Source organism: Lichenostomus cassidix, chromosome 1, assembly GCF_008360975.1.
Source record: "Lichenostomus cassidix isolate B80296 chromosome 1, HeHo_3.0, whole genome shotgun sequence".
Lineage (NCBI taxonomy): Eukaryota > Metazoa > Chordata > Aves > Passeriformes > Meliphagidae > Lichenostomus > Lichenostomus cassidix.
This window is the reverse complement of record NC_139479.1, coordinates 7757481-7781002: the sequence shown is the minus strand read 5'-3', so window position 1 is coordinate 7781002 and position 23522 is coordinate 7757481. Positions and strand designations below refer to the sequence as shown.

The window sequence follows — 23522 nt, the reverse complement described above, 5'->3', positions numbered from 1 at the left end:
TTCCGTTAATTGCAGTACCTCCATTCAAGCTTGAAAATGAAATTGCTTCCTCAACATATTTCTTCTCTGCTTTATGTAAACACAGGGGGTTTTATTAGCCCAATTTCCAGGGAAGATGGAAGTGCACTAGCACCAAGCACACAGAGAGGTTTTCACCAGTTGTCTCAGTTCCAGGCACTTTAAAGGAAACTCAGAAGAGTTGCCAGGCAGAACAAACCTCATCTCCTTCTCTCACTCTGTGGAATTCATCTTGTGCCCCAGGGGGCTGAGGAGCAGCACCAAAATCCAGTGGGATGGCTGCTCACCTCTTTGTTTTTACTGCCTGCTCCGAGAGGCTCAGAAAGGCTTTGCAAATTGCACTCTGGAACTGTGTGCACCAGAGCCAGGGATCAGATAAAGTCCTTCTCCTCCTCTTCCTTTCCTTTAAACAACCCACTTAATTTATTTGCATTGATTGCAGATTTGGTCTGCAAGTGTGTTAACTCTATATGAAAACCTGATTAAAGCGGATGAGATGAACGGGAATAAAGAAGTCTGAAAGTATTTAAAAATGAATCATCTTTCACAGCAATAAGATATGCAAAATCCCATACAGTTTGGTCCATCTGTCATTTAGGACATCATTGTAGTAGTTTCAAGACAAGAAAACTTGCAGGATAAAGCAGCAAATGAAACACAAATCTCAGATTTTTGTTTAAAACCCAAGAGCAATCCATCCCTTCTGCAAACCTTAACACTGCATCTCAAATAGCAGAAGCATTCCTGCTCAGTTTTAGGGTATTTTGGTGGTTTTGACAAAGGGCTTTTTACAGGCCAGGGGTGAGGGGTCTGCAGATGGAAGCAGCAGCCACTGCCTCCCTGGGCTCTTCTGAAGGGACTCAGCAGCTGAGACACAAACCACAGGGACATTTGTGGAAAAGCTCCAGGGTGGGATGAGGGAATCCTGCGTGATGGAATCTGACAGCTTCTGGACCCATGCCAGAGAATGAGACCTGTGGCTAAAAGGCTTTCCTGGTGGCATCACTGCCCTGATGGGGAATGGAGTTGCAGGTTGCTTGTTTCTCAAAAAGGGATTGAAGTACCAGTAGAATAGTTACATGTGTGTTACCAGCAATATGGTAGTGTCACTATGGTATTGTGATTATCAGGTATTTTTTACTGGTTTTGCTGTTGTGGTGGTGGGTTTTGGGGTTTTGTTGTTTTTGTTGTTGGGGTTCTTTTGTTTTGCTTTCATTTGGTTTGGTGGTTTTTTTGTTTAGTTTGCTTTTGCTTGGGTTTTTGGGTTTTTTTCTTGTATTGTGGTTTTGGGTTTTTTAGTAACCAAACATCTGGGTTGAATTTTTTTAAGTTTTATTCCTGCTCTGACTGACTTTTTTTGGTTTTGTTTCAGCTGGAATTTAGCAGTTTGAGTGCAGGCTACATAAAAACCATTTTTTTTTCCCATGCAAACACATACAGTCATACACATTCAAAGATGTCAGTATTTTAATTTAGCAGCTCTGACATATAGCAAAATCCAGTTTATACATGCGTAATATGCCTTTATTTTCAGACACACACTCAAGTGAATACCCACAAACAGGAACTCCAGTATCTCAACCCTTTAAGCACCAGTATATGTGTATGTATAGGAATATAAATCACAATTCAGTTGTTTCTTTTAATTCCATCCTGAGAGTTTTGGTGAATGGTTACAGGTAATAAACTATTTTGAAATAATATTTATTAGCTATTTTGTGGAATTTTGGTTCTTTGCGATATTTGTATTTTAACAAGATGTTACAGACTACAAGGCCTGTTGACAGCAACCTTGTACTAAAAGCTGGGAGCATGTTAGGTTATAGTTATATACATACAGTTAGATATAGAAAAACTGTGTCTTCTCTCCTGCAGTCCTTTGAAGCTGCCATGTCTCACTTGCACCTTCCTACCTTGTGGAGCAGAGATCTGTTTTCCACTGAGGATGAGGATATTCTGACCTCATGGCTTCACACACGTCCAAGCATCACCTCCTTGAATATCTGACTTGTGTGCTGATAAAGACACTAAATATCCTGTATCCCTGGTAAACCTCTGCAGCAAAGGGAGTTGATGGTCACACCAGCTGGTGTCACACAGAAGGCCCCAGTGTCCCCATAGTTGTTTCAGCCGTGTGTGTGTCTGATTTATCTGAAGCAGGTGCTGATTTTAAGGATTGCAAGTTCTAAAAATGCACACTTACACATTTCAAAGACACCTTTTAGAAGTTAGTAACTGGCAGCACATGGTGTCTGTCTACTGTGTGGGCTCTGGATGAACTGACAAATTTGAATTTTATCCACCTTCTTTCTCCCACTTCTAGCTGCCAGGAAGATAAGACTTGAGAGAACAACCTTGGTTATTAAATCCATCTTCCAGCAGTGCAGGATGGCACACAGAGCATCTGCACACCATGGGATTGCACACCATGATCCATGGGATTGCCTTCCTGTTGGGATTTGGGGCAGATATTTCCTTCCTCTCTCTAAAAAACCATTGATATATTAAAAGCAACTTCTGGCTTTGACTTCTGTGGCAGGAGTGACACATGAAAACCAGAGCTGTGCACAAATGAACAACAGAGCAGTATGAAAACTGTTGTGTAGATGCAGAGCCAGAGTGCTGGACAAAACTGGGTTATTTTAGAGTAGAACAAACCTCACTTTTGCCATCCTTAGCCTTGTTTAGTTACCTTTATCACTTCCTTGACTGTGTTGCTGCTTGTATTTAGGAGGAGGGGCAATAGCCAGGGTGTGGGTGGCAGAGCAAATGCAGATGGTGATGGAGAACATGATTGGTTTTGAAGAACTGACTTGGGTATGCTGAAATGAGAACTTTTTATTTCTCATGTGAGCTGTACAGCAGCTTAGTGGGGATCCTCCATAGGTGCACTGCTTCCAAAAGCAGACCACTGTTAAACACTGGAGCATGGTGCCTGAAGAACTGGAGAGGAAAATATGGCTCATGTGAAAGGAGAAAAGGAGAAACCAGAAGTCTTAACTGATGGAAGAAATATGTCCTTTCTGAGGGAAAAAAAAGAAGCAGTCCCACAGTAGGAATGGCAGTTCTCAGCTCATTCTGAGTGTGATAAGGACAATGTAAATAACCAGTGATTTTCCATAAAAAGGGATCAGGACATTAGGGGTTTGGTTGCAATAACACAATCCTTTTTAAACTTTAAACAAAACCCTTATCATTACATGTGCCCCCAAGCTGATTTTTGGATGGACTGAGCTGAAATTAATGCTGCAGCTGACGACCTTCTTGCCAGAGGCAGCCTGGCACTGCATGGATAGAGACTGAGAGCCCCCTGCCCCCCTTCCCCTTCACAAGCTCCAGCCTTTTGGGATTTAGTTACACCCCCAGCTCTCCACTTGAGCAGCCCCCATCCCACAGTGAAGGGATGCAAGCTGCCCAGCTGTCACCCTTTGCAGGCTGTGGTTGTGTTGCCAGCTTCACCTCCTTCCCTCCCACCTCTGTTCCAGAGCAGGAGGCTCAGCCACCCTCATTACCCTCATTTGCACCCTCGGTGCATTCAGGGCCAGCGTGTGCCTGCTTTGTTCCCAGCTGGGCTGTGCTGGGGCTTAAACAGCTCTCTCTTGTGCTTGCAGTGTAATCCCCTTACAGGCAGGTTTATCTCCCCTCACCCCTCCTTATCCTGCTTCATGCCAAGCTTTGGAAGCCACACGTCTCACCTCCTGCTCGAGAGACTCTCCAGTGCCTCATCATCCCAGGAGTCCTTCCTTGTACCTGTTGCAGCATCCCCTCAGCTTTCTTGAAACAGCATCTTCTGGAGATTCCCTGCCTTTAGAAATGCACCGTTGGGTTGCATGTGCCTTTTTCTGTACGTGGTCCCTTTTTCTGTACATGTGCACCATGAGTGGTTCATCATAAACATCATGGTCAGCTGGCATTCAGAAATCCTTTTCCTCCACTATTATTTGCAAATTGAGGAGCTAGAAACTTCTGAAATTGGTCCCAGCACCATGACCTTGCATTTGGTACTGCTGAATTTAATTGTGTATTTATCATCTCATACTTCAATGCCCTATTCTGTTTTTTTCTGAAGGTTGTTAAGACCATAGTTGCTTGGATAAAAAATGGTTCTGAAAAAGTTTCACGCCACTGCTGTTGTGTGCAGTGACCAATGAGCTTGCACATTTCTTTTTAATTCTTTTCAAGTATTCTTACTGTTAAATCCAAATTTTATAAGACTGTTACACAGGCAGGGAAGAATTTATGTGCTGACTGATCCATTGAAATTACCAAAATTCTTTCACTGGGGTCTCTCTCAAAGTCTTCTCTGCCCTGGTAAGTCCTGACGTACAGAAGAGTCTTTCCACTAAAGTCTTAACTCATTCTTGTGTCAGCGTGTGCTTTGAACATAGTGCTAGTCTCATGGACATAGCACTGGAGTCTCTCCTCAGGGTGTTTAAATTTGTTCCCTTACTTTTTTCACGTTGGGATTATAGAAGTTTAGATTTTGTCTTGATTTATTAGGAGGCAAGCAAACAACAAAAGCATTTAAGAAACAATAAGGTGTTAAAGTAGGGGATATTCCTGTTTCAAAACAATTATTATCTTACTTTTTTATCATTTGAAGTGTTTTATCTCAGTAAAATTGGCAGACTGTTTTAAAGTTTGAGGTCAAACTAAGTCATGCTGTGTAAACAGTATTTCTGTCACCTCTGTGGATTGCTACTGAAGGGGTTTAAAAGTGTGAGTATGAGGGACAGCTGCTCCATTTAAGCTTTCAGAAACTTTCCGGCCCCACAGGTAAATATTCTCTGGCTGTATCACTTTTCTGATGATCACTTAGTTCCTTCTATTCAATGTACTACTAGACCTTCAAAACAACCACAATTCCTCTAGCTGGGAGCATGCCTTAGCCTTGCAGAGTGGGATGCTGCTTTTGAAGTCTCCACTTTCTAAGTTCTTTTCCCTGAGACATTCAGTCATGCATATTTAAAGCTACATTTCAAGAAATTAGGTCTGAAAATTCCCAGCAGAAATGTATTTCTGCATTTTATCCAGAGATGACCACATTTTTGTCTGCAAGCTGGCTTAAAAGATAGATCAATTAATAGAGCCACTGGTGACTAGACTGTGAAGCAGAGTATCTTCTCTCATTTAATGAAGTTTCTTACATAAAAATAATTCTCATGATAAAGGACTTAATTTTACTAAGATTTCCAACTTTCTTTCCAAAAGTGCAAGGTGTAATAAAGCTGAATCTTCAGCATAAGAATATGGCTGTTGATTATAACTATTCATCATGGGCATGATATTAATATAGAGATCAGGTCCCAAATGTCTTTATTCTTCCTGAGTCTTCCTGCAAGTGGCATGTTTCCTTATAGGAAAATGCTTTAAGATTAGGTATTTGCCACTGTATTAGCAAGAAATTGCTCATTTTGAGCAATGCTGCAAGGTTGTTTCCAGGCTCTTGTCTCCCCACTGCAGTCCTTGTTAGTGCTCTTAGGACTTCTTGGGCCATGTCCAATTTTTTATCCTGCAGCAAACAAAATTACTGTGGTGTTTTCTTCCCTGCTGTTCATTAAATGATCACTGGCCTCTTCTGGTTGCAAGGAGAAGGTTGCACTCACCTCTATTTGATTTTTAATCTGTTCTCCATACAGAGTAAGTGATACAGTCCTGGTTGTCATTTCTGCCCCAGCCTGCAAGGAAAGCACTGTTAGACCTTGGTGTGTGGTTGGTGTATGGATGGGTGGGGGTGCTGGGAAACACCTGGCTTGTTTATAAAATGTTCACTTCCTTTCAGAGGTCGTTTAACTCTGTAGTTGATAGAGGCACTGCTGAGGTTAGGCATTAGTGCACACTCTGTTGTCTGCAGAGTTGGTGGTGAGTAGCCAGATCAGCTCCATGATAATTTGGTATGTCACTTTGTGTGAGAGTCAGTATTTTAATTTCTTTCCTTTTTTTTTTTCTTTTTTCTTTTACCAGCACTACAATTTAATCTGATAGCAATTAATCTGATGGCATCTCACTCAGTACAACTATTCATGTACTTGTGTCCCACCTAGGACAAACATTGAACCTTAAAAATATTTTTGAAAATGAAATAGGATAGTAGTCTACTTACAGAAGGGAGATGTGCAAGATGTAATGCTTTATATCAGTGTGTCTAATCAAAAATCTCCTGCACTGTCAGCTGGTTGTAGATGGATGCTGAGCAGCAGGGATCATAACTCAAAGATTCCTGAGGTGAAGTGATGAAGCAAGATTCATTGTGCTGGACATCCCACACGTGCAACAGGAAGAGAAAACCCTGAGCCCAAAGCATGGCAGCCTGCCCAGGTGAGACAGGCAAGGGAGCACAGAGAGGAATGTGAATTATTTTTTTGGCATTTTTTCTTTAAAACTTTTTGGCTGTGTCCTTTTAGGAAGGAATTATTTACATGGAAAACTGTAAGGAAAGAACAGGAAGAGCAGTGGGCCTGAGTTACAAGAGCAGAGGTACAAAATAATCGTGTTAGGTACTGGGGGAATGTATTTAGAAACAGTGAAGTCGGGAACTAGGAGACACTAAACAGTTATATACAAGAATGGCCACTGAAGGTGTTTTTTTACCACAGTGACCTTTACAGGCTGTCTCTCAGTTTGCAAAGGAGCCAGAAATTACAATTATATGTCTTGCAACTTGTTAGTTTGTTGTAAAGATACAGCTCATGGCATCTTCATTTCCTGTTCAGTCCAGCAGAGATCAGTCACAGGACTGATCCAAAGGTGACCCAGGTTGGGTTTGCAGGTGCAGTCAGGATCAGCAGATGTGAGGACAGAGAATTCAGCTGTGTTGCTGGCTTACATTCATTTCCATGTTCTGTTGTGTCTTTGCTTTATGCTTTGCCCCTGCCTGTGAAGAGCTGACATTGAAGCTCAAAGGAAGATTTAGATGAGTTTAGTCGCCTGCCTGCCTGATGAGAGCCCAGGGCTGAGGCAGAAGACTCAAAGCCAGCCACTCCCAGTGCTTGACAAGCTGTAAAGCAAGAACATTTTGAATGTGATCCATTGCCTATTTTGGGAAAGTTATAAAATTTTCAGAGGTAGGCCAGTTATTTTTAAGTCTCTCTGGACATGCTTTTAATGCAGGATTTGTTCTGGATGTTGTCAAGGTCGGACGTTTTCTTCATGAAAAAGTTTCCCTCCTTTGGGAAAATGTCTGGAAGAGCTAATTAGCTGTGTGCCTTGGTCCTCTCTCATTTCCTCACAGCCTGCTAAACTTATTGCTAGATCTTTCAGCTTCAGCCAAGATGGATGGAGTTACTTCTTGTCTGCCTTCCCCTGGCTTCATCCATTTTATGCAAAGCCTTTCTCTAGCCTGTTTGAGGAGAAGAATGCAGCAGAGCTGTGCAGACACAGCATGCCTCTCCCAAAATGCAGGGCGGCTGGTGTTTGGGAAAGGAAATATTTAGAGTTGAGAAGCTGAAAATACCAGCAATATGGTTATTTTCCTTGTATTTTACTCTCTGCTGCTGCTTTGAATTTCTTTTTAAGTTGCCCACATTTTACATTCATTTAGCGAGGTTGAAAATATGAAATGACACAGAAGAATTTTACCTGCAATGAGATCCTCATTATTGAAGTTGCCCTCCTGCATCTCAGTTCTGTAGGTAAAGAACCAGTCCAGAGAAATGCTGAGCTCTTCCTGCTGCTTTTGGGAGCAGTAGGGATTGCTGTGTGTTCTGTAGCAATCAGGATTGGCTTCCAAGTTTTATTTGGACAGAGCTTAGGAATCAAAATAATTGGCATCAGTAATGTAAAGGAGGACATTAATTATGTGGACAAATAAAGTAGCAATTCCTGCTGCACATTTGTCTTCCCCTCTGTAATTGAGAGACTTCAGGTGTTCCATATGGTGGTCCTGAGTGAAAATAAGGGTTTGAAATAGGGTCTTGAATCTCTGTGGATGCAAGGTGTAGTCGCTTTCATATCTCCTGTATCAGCAGTGGCTCCCTTAGTAGCATGTCACCAGTGCTCTGAGTTTTGGGGCATAAAGACAACAGACTCCACAAGGAGTAGTGTGTGTCCAATTCAAAGGAGTGCATAGTGTTTTCTTGCCTAATTCTGACAGAATTAAAGATAGTGCACTTTCTTTGAATTCTCTGAGTACTCCTCTCTACATATTTTGTTGCTGTTGCCTAGAAGAAGGGGGTTGACAGTTTAATCTTCATTGCAGCACGATTAAAAGAAGTGACTCTCAGACATTTTTCTGTTGCCTTTTATTGAGAAACTGCATGTGTTTAGTATTAATTCTGATTTCAGCAATGCCCAGCTTTACCAGGACATCACTATCTCCTGTAAATCTGGGGCACATACCCTTGTGTCAGTGCTGCTGGCATGTCTTTCTGTCTGTATGTCTGTCTGTCTTTTTTCTTTCTGTCTGTCTTTATGTCTGTAAAAAGCAGTTGGTTTGTTGGACAAGTGAAGTTAGAGCTGACATTCAGTTCTGCTGTATTTCTGCCTGCCTGTTGCGTGTTAACTTTTTCACCACATCCAGAACTGGGGGCAATACTGCAGGTAACTGAGATTGGAAACATCTGTGTTAATGCTGAAGAAAGGTAAAGGGGCTGGAAAGCCTTCATTTGACTGAAATCAGGGATTGCTGGGATGTGGCTGTGATACCATGCTTGAGGGAGAGGCAAGGGGTAGAGTTGGGGGGCTGTTTCACAGACTTCTTATTTTTTTTTTTAAAGCCAGAACAACCCAATTCATCTAGATTAGAACATTCTGTGGAAACATCTTGGTTTCAGTGGAGTTTTTCTCAGAAAATGTCCAGGTGGCCCACCTGCTTCATTTCCTGCCATCGCATCAGTCAAGGGCTTCTGGGCTGTGTTTGCTGAGCCTGAGCTCAGAGGCACTGAAATGTGAGACCTGCTAGTGCTAAACGATGTGATTTCTACTTGTGTGGAGTCTTTACAATCCTTGCCCTACTTGGATATCTCCTATGTTGGTTTTTTTTTTCTTTTAACCTTTAAAATTTTGACCTAAATGAAGGGCAGGACTAATAATATTTTATGGAATGCTACATCTTGGTTTTCCTGGCTGAGGAAACATGAATCCAGGGGCTTCCACCGCAGTGAACTTTTGTAAGGAAGGTACAATCTACCTTTGATGAAATCCAGGATGAAATAGCTTTCTAATAATGCTGCAGACTGGAGAAAGAGCACAGAAAACAAACAGAAGGTGCAGGAAAAATCCAGCAAAATAGTGTGGGGTGCAGGACAGTTTGCAAGCATGAAAAAAAGCTGACCAAAACCAGCACAAATCACTTGCAAGCCCATTTGTGGACACAAAACCTGTCTGAGTTTCTGGGGCTTGTTATGATCACAGGAGCTGGTCCTAAGCATGGATAAATCAGGCCAGCCCTGGCTGCTGGCAAGGATCTCTCTAGTGATGGTGTCTGTTTGGGGGTGGAAGTTCTGCTTTGCCTGTTTCATCCAGGGTGGGCTATTACTGCTTAAACCAAGGCTTGTATAAAGTCCAAGGAAAACTTCAGGTTTTTTCTGAATCAAAGCATTTGTGAGGGTGAGGGTGAGTTTGTGACAGGCCTTGAAACCTGGTATTTTGGGTAGTTTTTCTCTTCTGCTTTTCCTTAAAAATATCAAAAGATAGGATCCCACATCTCCTTATATTTAGGAGTTTCTGGCAGCTGCTTTTTAGAAGCAACTCTTTTTATTTTTTTTCCCCTTTGCTAAATGCTTGTTTTTCTGTACCACTCTGGATGTCTCATTAAGAGCATCACTGATGATGAGTGTCAGGAGCAGTGTCTGTTCCTGCTGCCTTGTTCTTAGGCCAGCACTGTCCTGGTCTTCTGTCTGCCCTTGTCCCTCCTGCTTTTAAAGAAAAATCTAAAAACCAAACCAGAGACCAGTACATTCATTGTTCCCTTGATGCTTCATCTGTGTGATGAAACAGAGATAGGGATAGAAAGTGTGTCTTGGAAATAAGGAAATGAGGCTTGCCTTGGGGTGGAGGTGGAATTAGTCATACCACTGCTTGTGCTCTGCTAAATAAAGGTCATGAAAAGGTTTGTAGGGAAGTCTTGCAGTTTTTCCTCTTCACAAGGAAAATTCCAGCCAGCACTGCTGCTACCCGAGGTGTATCTTCAGTGTGTCTTTGTGGAAACATCCCATCCCCTTGCACAGTGCCAAGCTTGCTGGGGGTTAGACCTCCCAGCACACTGAGGGATTTCCTTAAATCCTGTAAATCAGAGCTCTATTAAGAAGCAGAAGGGGAATAAACCACCAAGAGGCTTTCCTCCTTTTGTCCAAAGTCTGTGTGTGCCATAAATTGAATAGGCCCCCCCTGAGACCTGGGGAAACCAAACTCTTTAAATGCATAGTAAAGGGGTAGTAATTGTTTCAAACAGCCAACTAAAAATGCTTTTTATTACAAGGCTTGAGCTCTCCTTCATATGTGAAGCTGCTTGTTCATTTTGGCAGTGAAGGCTGCTTTTATGCCTCCCTGGGGACAGTGGTAAAACTTTCAGCAGCTCAGGCACAGAAACCAGCCCTTTGTGGAACGGGAGGAGAGACAAAAACACCAAAACTTGTTCTGCAGATTTCCCAGTCCCCTGCAGCTTGCTTTCAGATTTTGCTGATTAATCCACTTTTGTTTGGGAGAAAAAGGAGAGAGCTGAAGGCAGTGCTGTGCAGGAATGGAACCAGACTTGGTGAGGGCATTTGATGTCTGTGGGTTGGTTGGCTCCTTGGTGATTTTTTCTGACATTCAGCTTGCTGGGTGCAGGAGCAAGGAATCAGCACTTTACACACAGTTTCACTGGCAGATGGACAAGAGCTGGATTTATTCTTATTGCCACTCTGAGCAGGAGAGCAGAAGTCTCTGCCAGTCCTGCCCCAAAGTTGCAGCAGAAAAGCCAGTGGCTGCCAGGGCTGATCGAGGGGAGCAGGGGACACTCAGACAGAGGGACATGATGGGTTTTTATGCTAGTCCTGCACTCCAGTGTGCTCTGAGTGGGAGCCAGGTGGGGGCAGATCTTCCCTACAACTGTGGGAGGCATGGGGGAAGGATTTCAATGAGCTGTGTAGTGCCAGAATTGCTAGGTGAGATTATGTTTTCTCTGATATGGAAAGGATCTCTTCCAAGGACAAGTTAAATTGATTTTGTCTGCCTGGTCTTCTCTCCTTCTGCTTCTCTCTTTACCCCTATTTTTTTTTTAATTTCTTGTTTTCCCTGCATCCCTCCTGCTGTATCTTTCTTCAGAGCATCCATTTCACATCATCCCTCCTCCTGGTATTTTCCTTAGGTGGCTCTGATTGCTCAGCTGCTTTGCTGGATGCAGTTTCCTCTCCAGAGAGGCAGAAGTGCTGCAGCAGAGCAGCACCTGCTGCCACTGCTGCAGACACAGGTCGAGCAGAGGACAGACTCCTTTGCCTGCCAGTGCTGAGCAGCAGGATGGTGGAAAGGCAAATGGGAAGAAGGTGTACCCTGCATAGTCCTGTTTGAGACAGCCCAGGTGAAAAAGCTGCTTTCCCTTTTTCCTTCAAGAAGTTTTTCCCGGAATTCATTCACATCAACCTGTATGAAAAGCAGCTGAAGCATCTTACAGCATAGCTCAGCTGGGAGTTCTTAGGTGCAATACAGCTGTGAACAAGGGTCTCCTCCATGAACAACTGCAGGGCAACCCTGGTGTAATGGTGTTGAATTTAAAGAGCTCACAGCAGTATAAAAATGTTCAGAAGAAAAAACTTGGAAAGCAGGCAAAAGAATCCTGACAGGATGTTTCTTTTGGTCCTGCCCCTCAGCAGTGGCTTGACTAAGACAGGGGAATTCTGGAAGCATTTGCAGAGCTGGTGCAGATCAGCAGATGGAGCAGCATCACCCCTGTTGTGGCCACTGCTCCATGTCCGTGTGTGGCACACCACAGGCTTCCCCCTGTCCCTGCTGGTGCTCAGAGCTTGTGTGCCCTGACTGCCTGGTGTGTCCCAGGAAAGGGGCTCAATTTTTGCAGGGCCCACTGGTGTTCTCCCCTCCCTGTCAGGGGGCACAGCTTCTGCCCAGCCAGGGGCAAGACTTGCTGTGTGACTTGCCAGAGAAGGGCACTGCAAGGGATGTTCATACTCCTGAAACTTTGGCATTAAGAAGGACAGAATGTCAGGCAGCAGGTTTTTGTGGTTCAGGCAGTTTTTGTGGCAAAACTCGAGGTGTGAGGTGGCAGCAGTTATTGTTGCCTTTTGGTAAGAGGGATGGAGTTGGCCACCTCTCTCAGCAGGCTGCAGGAGCAGAGAGCTGTTCCTGCAGGTGGTACACTGCATCCTCCCTTGGCAGATTAGTCTTAGATGTTTGCCCTTCAGTGGGAGCTTTAACATAACATTCCCAGATGCTGGAGTTTAATTTTGTCTGTCCATCCCTCTGGAGGTAGAAGAACTCTTGAAGCTTCCTTCTGCCAGCAGCCCAGCACCACCAGATCCCTCCAGGATCACCATGTGCTGACTTTGGATGCCTTTCCCGGCGTCTCCTGACCATTTCCCCCCTCTCCTTGCAGATCACCGGCGTTATCCTCCTCGCAGTCGGCGTCTGGGGCAAGCTCACCCTCGGCACATACATCTCCCTCATCGCTGAGAACTCCACCAATGCCCCCTACGTGCTCATCGGGACAGGAACCACCATCATCGTCTTCGGCCTCTTCGGCTGCTTCGCCACTTGCCGCGGCAGCCCATGGATGCTGAAGCTGGTGAGCAACCCGAGGGCCAGGGGAGGGGAGGAGGTTTTGCTGGTGGATTGGGATTCTCCCCACCCCCTGGCAGATGTTGGTGTAGCTTTTTAGGCATATGAGCTAGATTTTGTTAGTCTTTATGGTCAACATGTGGGCCTTTCGGACAAAGGGGTAAAAAAAACCACTTTGCCAAAACCAGTTGTTGATTAGAGCTGAATTTTGCTACTTGTGGCCCGTGGGCCCAGGTGTTTGGAGGAAGGTGGAATGCTGCTGAATTGCTCTGTGAAGCATTCTACAATCATTCTGGTTTTCTGTGAGCCAGATAGATAAGTATATTTACAACCTTAAAGATACCCAGAGCATCATAAATGTGAAATTCTTCTGAACTGTATTTTAAGGGGTCAGTTTAATACCCTGATGTGAAATTATGGGAAGAATAGTTGGCACCTCATAAAAGCACACCTGCCTTTCTTTTTCTCCTAACATTTAGTAGGATAGAACAATTCACACCAAAAAGCAGAGAACTGTATAGTATGTTTGGCCCCATCTCAAAAGCAGCAGGGGATCAAACAGTGGTACAGCAGTTGTCCTGCAGTCCACTTTAACCTCTCTCTATATCAGTTTCTCTGTTCTGAGTTTTCCAGCCTATCTTAAAATTCAAAATAACCACAGGTTAAACAACCTTACATGATAAACTGTGTTTCTAGGCATATTTAGGAGCAAAATCTTACATGTGTAATGATTTGCAGAGTGGAAATAGCACTTGCGAAGCACTAAAGTAGTGAGAAAGGGCTTGACAGTACAGTGCATCTCCACTGCAGTGTATCTCTGATTTTCTGAGGAGATGGGATGATTTTTCTCCAGTTTTAACTGCACTTTAAAAAAGAAAGGACATGTTAAAGAGAGTTAATTTCCTGAAATGATGGCAGGGAGGAGAAGGGGAGAGGTAGCAGCTGCAGTTCCATCAGCTGGTGGCCAGCTGGCAAGCACCTCAGTGCTGTCTCTTGCTGGTGATGTGCTGCCAGGGCATGTGTAGAGGCTTGCTGGAGTCACTGCAGTCCAGATGGGAAAGGGATAAAGCTGAATGATGATATAAATCCATAGGAAATCAGGCTCTGCTTGTTGCTTCGTAAGTCATGTAACTTTCTAAAAGGTGTGCCACTAACACTAGCATGTGCTGTTCCAAGCACGTGAGTTTATTTTCATTTTACGCATGAGAAATATTTCTAAACTTTTTTTCTCTCCTGAACAGACAGTGATTTGACAGCTGCATTAATTGAACTCGTTCTTGTTCTAGTTCTGCCTTCACCATCGTCCTCCTTTCCCCAATAGCCTTCTATTTCAGCTAAATTTCTCTTTCTCCACTAAATCCTGCTAGGACTGAATTTAATTTATAGTGTTTCCTTTCTTAATTAACTGTTACTTAGCAGGTGGAGTAAAAAGGTAACTTTCCCTCCAGAAGATTAAGTCCCAACTTTAAATTTTCCTATCCCACTTTGCATTTTTTCTTTGCCTTCTTTATTTCTGCCTAAATATATTTTTAATAGTTGGTGAGTGTCTACACTGAAAGCACTGTTTTCAAGGTTTATTTAGCTCCTGATCCAAATGCTGCACCTAAAGCCAAACATGGATCTTGGCTCAGCAAAGTATTTGGAGCATATGTCTAATATTACTGTGAGAATATTTCCACTGAAGTCAATGTTTCAGTTCATTCACTGGAGAAGCTTGAGGAATCAGGCAGCAAATCCCAATCTGGCAGTGAGATAGATAAACCAAAACACCTGAGGAAGCCTATTTACCTTAGCAGAGCACCATGCAAACAGGAAGGGTCTGTTTGTATTCCTTATTGCAAGATCAAAACCCAAGTGACTTGGATTCATCTCTGGCATGTGAGTGTGTTTTAATTTATATAAGAATGCTAAGAAACGTGGGAACAGTAATGTCAGAAAAGGCAGTAATTAAGCAATACATACCAGTTGTGAGTTGTATAAACACATGTATTACATTCAGGTCATAACCTGTGTATCTCCTCCAAAAGACCTTTGGTTTCTTAACACCTTTGAAGGGTGCCTAGAGGGGAAAGTTATATTTTATGTGATAATATCTGTGCTGAGACAAAAGCCTGTCATGCTCTGACTTCTCTTGCCTCCTGCCTTTTCAGTATGCCATGTTCTTGTCCCTGGTGTTCCTGGCTGAGCTAGTGGCTGGCATTTCAGGGTTTGTCTTTCGCCACGAGGTAGGTGGAAATGTGCTGAGTTTGCATGTGGCAGTGGCTCCCTGGGCAGGAGCTGCTGAGAAGTTCCCTGGAGCGTGGAGAATGTGTGGGGAGCTGAGCTTGGCAGCTCCAGCACATCTCCAGGGATGTGGCTGATGTGCAACAATCACTTGTACAGCTCTTAAAAACTGATGTGATTCCAAATGAGGGGATTTAGGCAAAGCTCTTGCCCTCAGCTGCCTGATGATTTGCTCTGGAGCTATCAGGTTTTGTGTGTCCACCATGTAAGATCTTTACTCTTTTACATATGCTGAGGGCTGCGAAATAGATTAAATGCTTTTCTTAAACACAGCTTTTTCAGCCAGGCAAGTGCTGGTTTGTATAAGGCAGAGACCACTTCTGCATCAGACCAGACTTGCTGTTTTGTAAATCTTTTCCTTTTTTTTTTTGGGGGGGGGTGGGGAGGGAGTGGGATGGGATTTCATTTCTATCTTGAGAATAAGGAGAGATTAGAAGTAGAGTGAGGTAAGAAACTGGGACAGGAAGAAGCTTTAAAAAAGCATGATGGTCTAGATTTGTAGTAGCACTTCTGCTTTATCCACTGTAATCAGGTCTATCTGTGCCTCTGAGTCCATGGACCTAAATGCCACTGGTGCTGAACCAGAACAACCCCAGAGACCCTCCTAGCTTTGTATTTTCGAGTCTCCTCTTTTGGCATGACATTTCTATTGCTATAGACTTTTCTGGTGTTCACCCTTGCAAGTGGTGGATTGTTTTTAATGTGGTCCTGAGATGCCTGTCCAGCTGCTGAGCATTCCCATTTCATCCCACCTAACCAGCAACAGCCCCAGTGTCAGATTTCTCCCTTTTGGGAGAGGCAGTTTCTTGTGAAGGCCTCTGCCATGTGGGTTGCCCACATCATCTGCTTGCCAGCCCCTTTCCCACCCAAAGTGCCACTCCCAGTGATGTGCCTGACCTTTTCCAGCTGAGGGACCTCTTGTTCCTTTCCCAAATGCCTTTGGTGCTGGGGATGCCTGGTCAGGGGATTCATGGTTTCCTTTGGTGCCACTGGCTTGTGTCCCCAAAGTGTTTGCACAAGCTTTGGCTCCCACATGGCATCTGTGAGCAGAGGGAAGCACACAGTCTCCTTCAGACTTAGTCCTGGAACAAAGTGTTTGAGAAAAAAAAATCCTAAAATTATGTATTTCTGATAGTTTAAGTAATTTTACAGTATTTTTTTAACATATCAGCTTGCTGGGGTAATTTCGTTTCTGTGTCTGATAGACCCCACTTGAAAAATGACATGAGTGACTCCTGACAGTTAAGAGGGAGCTCTGCCAGTTCTAAAAACACACTTAAAAATAGCTGGGATGGGCTAGTTTGGATGTCTTGTTAGGAAATTTGGAAATGCATTTGCTCCCTGCAAAAACTGCTTCAGATGTTATGTTTCTTGTTGCTCATCTGGGCTTTTTTTTTCTTTGCCCTCACAGATCAAGGATACTTTCCTTAGGACATACACTGAAGCAATCCAGAACTACAACAAGAACGATGAGAGGAGCCATGCAGTGGATAATGTACAGGAAAGTGTAAGTCTAGAATTGGATACCAAAAATCAGTCAACAGGGAAAGCACACATTCAGATTCGATCCCAGAACATGAAGTTTGGATGGCTCAGTCTGAAAGTTGTGTTTTGCAAGCAAAGTTAGAGGCCGGCAAAACTGGTGTAAAGGAAAAGTATTTCAGCTGAAATGCTTGCCCAAGATGCCTAAATTTTCGTGAAAAAGCTGTCTGATAAAGGCAGGGCTTGTCCCACTGGCTTGTTGTTGGTCCCAGATCTTGAGTTAGATTAGGGGGCAGTTTTATTTCTAAAGAGCACTCCTTGTTTAGTTTTATTTCTAAAGAACACTTCTTGTTCTTAGGGGAATTTGCCAGTAAGATTATAAAATGTTTTAAGTTTAAGATGAATGAGACAGGATTTTATAACCTAGCATCCTGCATCACTGATGATCTGCAGCAGTTCTCTTCACAAGTACAGTGAGAGGCTGGCAAAGGAGACCTAGTGAGTTAAGGGGGGAAACTGGGTGTATTTTCCCCAGAGGAAAAGGGAGTGGAAAAATGTGCTGCTGAGGTCAACAGAGAAAGCTATTCTGGAGGGATGGAGTAGGAGCTTGGTGGAAGAGCCCTTCTGACCCTCAGGGGGTGGTAGCAGGGCACAGGGCAGGAGCAAATGCCACTCTAAAATGAGTACATTCTGCTGTCAAATTGTCTGTTTGCATAATGTTAACCTGTATTTTAAATTTCTGCTTCCTTGGAGTTGACCAAACTAAATACTTCTGAGTAGTTTCTCAGTGTTTCTGTTGTAGCAAAATGTTCATTTCATTCATAGCTCTGTTTTCACAGGAACTGCATTTATAAGCCCTTTCCATGCAGAAAATTTAGCACATACTCCATATTTTTTGAAGTCTCTGTCTTCTAACTTGGGATCTAAATCAGAACATCCTTCCCAATTTAGGGTTTTTAGCTGACTTCATAGATAAACCCTGTGAACATATGGTCTCTTTCTATTCACAGCTCAGTGAATTGTCCTAGAAATTATTTTGGTGAGCTAGAGAGGCTTCACCCTATTGATTTGTACTAGTTTGAACCTGTATGTGTTACATGTAATTCTATGCAATGCTTTGAGGTCTTGAATTTACAGGGTCATCTTTAATCAAATAAGTAAGTAAAGGAAACAAACAAATAAAAAACCCAACAGACCATCAAGTAAGAAAGATGGGTTTATGGCTGGACCTGTGTCAAACATATCAAATAATAGTTCTGCCCATAAAATACCTTCTTTTTAATAGGTCATCTGCTCCCATATTCTGTAAATTACATGCCTGATACTTTCATAATTAATGGGGCAAGGGTGGTATCTTCTCTTCAAAACTTGAGACACCCTGTCTTTATTTTGATTAAGAGCTTATGAAGTGGACCGTGATGATTCCATGCTAGTTTTAATTCTGTTCTGTTTGTCTGTGTGTTTTAATCCTGCCTGTTATTCCTCCCAGCTGAGCTGCTGTGGCATTCAGAGCTACACCAACTGGAGCACCAGCCCTTACTTCTTCAAGCATGGCATCCCTACAAGCTGTTGCATGAACTCCAGCGACTGCAACACTCAGGATCTGCGCAACATGACCGTGGCTGCCACTAAAGTAAACCAGAAGGTACCAATAATGTTGTGCCAGAGGCAGTTGTGACCACATCCAGCACCCCAGTGGAGTGTGTGGCTGCTTGGAATTGCACTTCATTCCAAATGGTTGGTTGATAATGTGCAAATAGGGCTGGAGTGATGGTAAGGATGGGCTTAGTCCTGAACTTGCGCCATATTCTTTAAGATGGCCTTTCTCAAATCCAGTCCCAGGTGCAGCAGTTCTGAGAAAACAGAGGTGATTGACAGTGAATGTTGTGGTTGGTGTGTACATTTATTGTGAGTTAAAACCTTTGGACATGTGGGGCTGCAAGCACAGCACAGCCAAAATGAACCTTTCCCTGGGGTCAGCTGAAGGAGCACATTGGGAAAACAGAAATAGGCTTGAGAAGGCAAGCTGGGTGAACAGGGAGAAAATGAATAATGGGAGAATAAAAATACAGAAAACACTAAGACAGGGAGGAAAAAGAGAAAATAATGCATCTAAGCATTAGACATTGTGCTGAAGAAGTGCAACTCAGGTTATTGCTTCAAGTGCTAGTGCATCATCAATTCTTTCTTTCTCACTTGAGATTTGCAAGAGAGGGAACAGTTTATTGGTAAAAGGAATGATATTGTGGCCAAATAATTCTGAGTTGCAGCATAGTTTAGTCAGACTTGAGGATTATTTTCTTTTCTGATTTTATTTTCAAAATTGCATTTAAAAAATAAATAGAAGTCCTGAGTACACAACAGAGGAAATATTGTCTCTTCTATTTCTGTCTTTTTCACCTCAGTCACCTGTGACTCAGAAGGTTGGACTGGTGGCTGAGCACAGCCTGAAACATCTTAAAAAACCAGTCAAGTAGACAACATTTTCTAGCATGTATTGTAAAAGGGATACTAGAGGATTATTTTCCACTAAGCCTTTCTTTTTTTGCAATGGTTTAATGAGAACCACTCATTGCAGACATATGTGGAATGTTAGTGGTGTCCATTGGTTGAGTAACTCACAGTCACCACCAGCAGTAATCCTCCTTGAGTGTAGAGGGTGAGCCACTCTGTTCAGTAGCTCTATGTGAATTTGTACTATCTTTATATTTTGGTAGAAGTGGAAGGAAGGTGAGAGGCAGGGCAGAGTGGATCTAGGGTAGGCATGGTGCCACCCTGAGCCCTTGCCTGTGCTCCTTTTCCCAGCAGGAAAGCTTTCTGCTGTGACTGCTGTTCCCCCAGCAGCTCCCAGCTTTTCAGCTCAGGACAGCCAAGCACTCTGAGCCTTTCCTGGCTGCATAACCATTTAGCTGCCATTTGCATTCCCAGCACTGACCTGGTGTTTCCCCCAAGTGCCAGGCTTGCTCTGGGACAGGGAAATCCCTGCCCACTTTGAATTCCTTGTGGCACAGGATGCCTGCTGAGCTGTAGGAAGCAACTGAGGGATGAGTGTGTGCTGGTTCAGGGCTAGTAACACACTTCAGCCATTCTTGCTCATTTCTCCCATCTCAAATGCACGAGTAACCTGCTGGAAAAGGACTGCTGATTCCTCAGGAAATAGTTGAAATAATTACTTGATTTAATTACCATGGGGAAATTTGGAAGTTCATTTGGTTTTGTCTCCTTTTCTGACATAGCCATTGATAATCAAAAGTTGCAGATTTCTGTCTAGCAGCTGTGAAATCTTGGAGTTGTCCCAGACATTTGAGCAAAGTGGGATTCTTCTGAAAGGTGCATGGGAATAAAAAGCAAGCAGGAGGAAATGTTTGGCCCTATCCTTTCACTTCAGATAGGCAGCAAACATCATTGCCTCTGACCCAAGCCCCTTGCTCATCTTGGAAACAGGCCTTTTGCTCTCTTGTGTTGGAGAGAAAGGAAAATAAGTATTGCCTGAGTTGAGGAAGACCCTTCTCACCATGCCTGTGGACAAGTATTTTTGGATTACATCTCTTGGTGGATCTTGCAAAACTATCAGTAAGACGAGTTCTCTATGAGCTAATCAAATTACTAGCAGTTTCTGAGGACTAATAATGAATTAAGCAAAGAGGATTAAACTAATTATATAATTACAGGACCAAAAGACAGCATTCCTGGATTTTCTTTGCCAATTCTGACCCTAACTTGCTTAGTGACCTTGGGTTAATTATTTAGGCTCTCTGTTTCTTCATCTCAGACAGCACTAATACCTAACTTTAAGAGCTGTCATTAGGATTAGCTAATTAATGTTCACATAGTGCTTTTAATCACAGTTCTTTACCAAGAAAACTCAAGAACTATTTCTCTCTAAAATCTTAAGAAAGGAGCAGATGCATGGAGTCAAGAAAGATCAGGTCCTTGCCAAACTGTCCCTTCTGAGCTCTGGATCTCTGGATCAGCACCCAGAGGTGCTCACCTGGTGCTTCACACACCTCTGTCCTGTAAGGCAGCTCATGGGTGCTGCTTGCACTCTCAGCCCATGCACAGTGAAGACTGAGCAATCCAGACACATCTAAGCCTTGTACTTTAGTAAACAGATTATTGTGGCTTGGGAAAACAGAGGCTTCAAGTGAGGAGAGTGATCAAAACTCTCCCATTGCATGTTTTGTTATCAAGATCTTCTGCCTCCCTCAAATTACCACTGTGCTGCGATGTTGCATCTCTTGAAAGGTCTTCAACAGAATAGATTTCAGAAGGGCTGGGAGAACATTAGGCCATGCCAGACAGAATGAAAATGCTGCTTGAGAAATCTAATCTCATTGTGTAACACATAAGACACACAAACTAGAGTTGCTTGATGGGTTAAATAAGCAAGCTTGAATCTGACTTATTGTGCACTGTGGTAAAACATAGTTAAGGTTAATATCTACACTTAAACATTTCAGAAATGAATCACAGCTGTGCTAGTCCTCAGCTACTCTTAGGTTCAGCACTTCGTTACCCTCTGGATTAAATGTCTTCTGATGTTATAAAAGAAGTTGAATAAATTGTACAATTTATCTCATGAATGGGCTGTCTCTTATAAAGGACATTGCTTTTCCTTCTCGCTGTTATTTTTATAAGCATCTGATGCTCTGAGTTCATGAAGAGTTCCAACAGTACTTGCAGAATGAGGGTTGTGTGGATGTAGGTGAAATGTGGAGACACTTCTTTCTTATGGGAAAGGAGTCCAAACTGGGAAAGGCAACTCACTTTATTTCTGAGTTATTTCTGAGTTCCAACTTCTGATCAAATGGATAAAGTTATAATGCATGAAATTCCTCAGGATTGGTCATTTGAGGAAGGTGGCAAAAGGGGCTGAGCAGTGACTTCGGATTGTGTGGACAGACGGGTTGATAATGAAAGAAAAAATAAATGTCATCTTTCTTTTTTTATTCAAGTAATCAAATTGCTTGTTTAGATTAATTTAGGTGCCACAAACTAGGAAAGATAATTTCAAATCCTTTTTTGAGGGGTTTTATTGGTGAGGGGAGAAACTTGGTAAACATGATACTGAAGGGGAATATCTCAAAAAAGTCTATCCAAGAGAAGGGCAGATATTGTAGGTGAATCCTCTTGCCCCAGTCTGGGCTGTGAATTGAGACCTGGGGAAGCAAATCAGCAGATAGAAAATTTGGTTTGGGGAGCAGGACAGGAAATTTTATGTCCAAGGGCAAATGAACCAAGAAAATTCATACAAAACCCTTGATAACTTTGTTACATGGTTTAAAGTTACATACTGCTCAGTGCCTTGCCTGGTGTCCTTTGACGGGTAAAGGCAAGCAGAATGCCTCAAGGGACACTTTATTAAATATCTAGAGTATTAGGAAATCAGCATCATTTATTCATTTTTGACATCTGTGTTGTATTAGAACATTGGTGTATTGTTACTGGTTTGGCTTCAGGTCAAAGCTATATTGTTTTTTAACTGACTTTCTTTAAAAAGGCCCATAAAAATGAGTACAACATCCCATTTAGCTTTTAAAAATACTGAAATGCATTTGCTTCTAAAAGGAACTGGTTTTGCCACCACTCCACATGATTCACTTAGAATTGCTATTTAAAAAAAGGTGACATTGTTGGAAATTACAGCAGAAATATTGTCTGGCCAGAGTTCATTTTAAATGAGAAATTTGTATGTATGCATTCACAGCAGGGAAGGTCAATACAAGGAATGATGATGTTTGTTTTCCAGGGCTGTTATGACTTGGTGACCAGTTTTATGGAGACAAATATGGGAATCATAGCAGGAGTGGCTTTTGGGATTGCATTCTCACAGGTAAGTGCATAAACACTCCCCTTCCCCCTTTTTTCCCCCCTCATTTTCTTTACCTGGACTTCAAGAAAGGAAGGATTATGGAAAGGGACTGAACTCAGCATGCTCATTAGTCCTGAGGTCATCTGTTCATTGATTTTCTTTTTTTCAACTTAAATGAAGTTTCTCCTTGGGAATATCAGTTACGGTTGAGCTAATGACTAGCTCAAGGAAAACAACTTGTCCCTCCACTGGGTCAAATAGAGGTTAACCCAATAAAACATTGGCTTAAATGGAGCATAAACAGCTAAGAAGACAAATAGCTTACCCATTGTTTGGGCAGGCTTCTCTCTTCCAAGTACTCGTATTTGTTCTTAAAGGACTCAAGAATTCAAATGACTGCACCTTCAGGCCTCCCCATCCTGGAACTGGAGCCTGAAATGACATTTTGTGACCAGTTTTATTTATTTTCCCTTTAACACTGAACACTGAGAAATGTTAAGTCTGCCAAAATCAGATTATTAAGCCAACTCCTTGTCTGCACCAAAACAAGTGTGGTGTGAGAGGGACAAGAGGGGAGCTGAGAAGGGATTTTCTGCTCCATGATACTCAAACTGCCTTTATGTGGACAGGAGTTGGGGGAAGTATAGGCCTGGTCAGAATGTTCTGGTCAGGAAGGGCCAGGAAAACACCTGCATCTTTCAACAAGATGCTCCTTTATACCAATCACTTCCTGTGTGATGGCAAGAACTCCCCTGGAAATATGAAAAATGAGAGAAAGGGAAATATGGACAATTCAAAACTGTCCCCAAGCCATGTGGAAAATGGTGACCACATCCTCTCCATCAGCATATGCACAACCTGAGGGAGCCCTGAGGTTGTCTGGGCTCAGGCTGGCTGACTGCCCTGCCTTGGGAATATCTTGTAGCCAAGGTGTTGGATGAGGAGTCCCTGGTTTGCCCTGCCAGCCAGTTTCGTGTGGGTGGCAATGTTGGTTCATCACAACACCAGCTGCCCAGAGCATGTGCCTGCATGTCAGGTTTTTGGGATCCAGAGAAGGTGAACAGTCTGGAGCTGTTTGTGCATGGATGAGGGGAGGTCAGGGTTTTTTTTTTTAATAGGCTGTTCTAGTTCTTGTTGACTTATTCCAGCATTGATACCCTTCTCCAGCCTTGATTGTGGCGTGATTACTCCTATAGGACTCAGTTTGGGTTCTAGACAG

The 23522-nt window shown here is 43.0% G+C and overlaps 1 protein-coding gene across 1 annotated transcript in view; it reads left to right on the top strand.

The window, feature by feature from the left end:
• Nucleotides 1-23522, top strand: part of TSPAN7 (tetraspanin 7) — an 82464-nt gene that overhangs the window by 53633 nt on the left and 5309 nt on the right. Inside the window, exons 2-6 of the mRNA XM_085049173.1 lie at nt 12545-12733; nt 14877-14951; nt 16421-16516; nt 17981-18136; nt 22241-22324. Of these exons, the coding sequence (XP_084905299.1) occupies nt 12545-12733; nt 14877-14951; nt 16421-16516; nt 17981-18136; nt 22241-22324 (600 nt within the window). The remainder of the gene's footprint in view (nt 1-12544; nt 12734-14876; nt 14952-16420; nt 16517-17980; nt 18137-22240; nt 22325-23522) is intronic.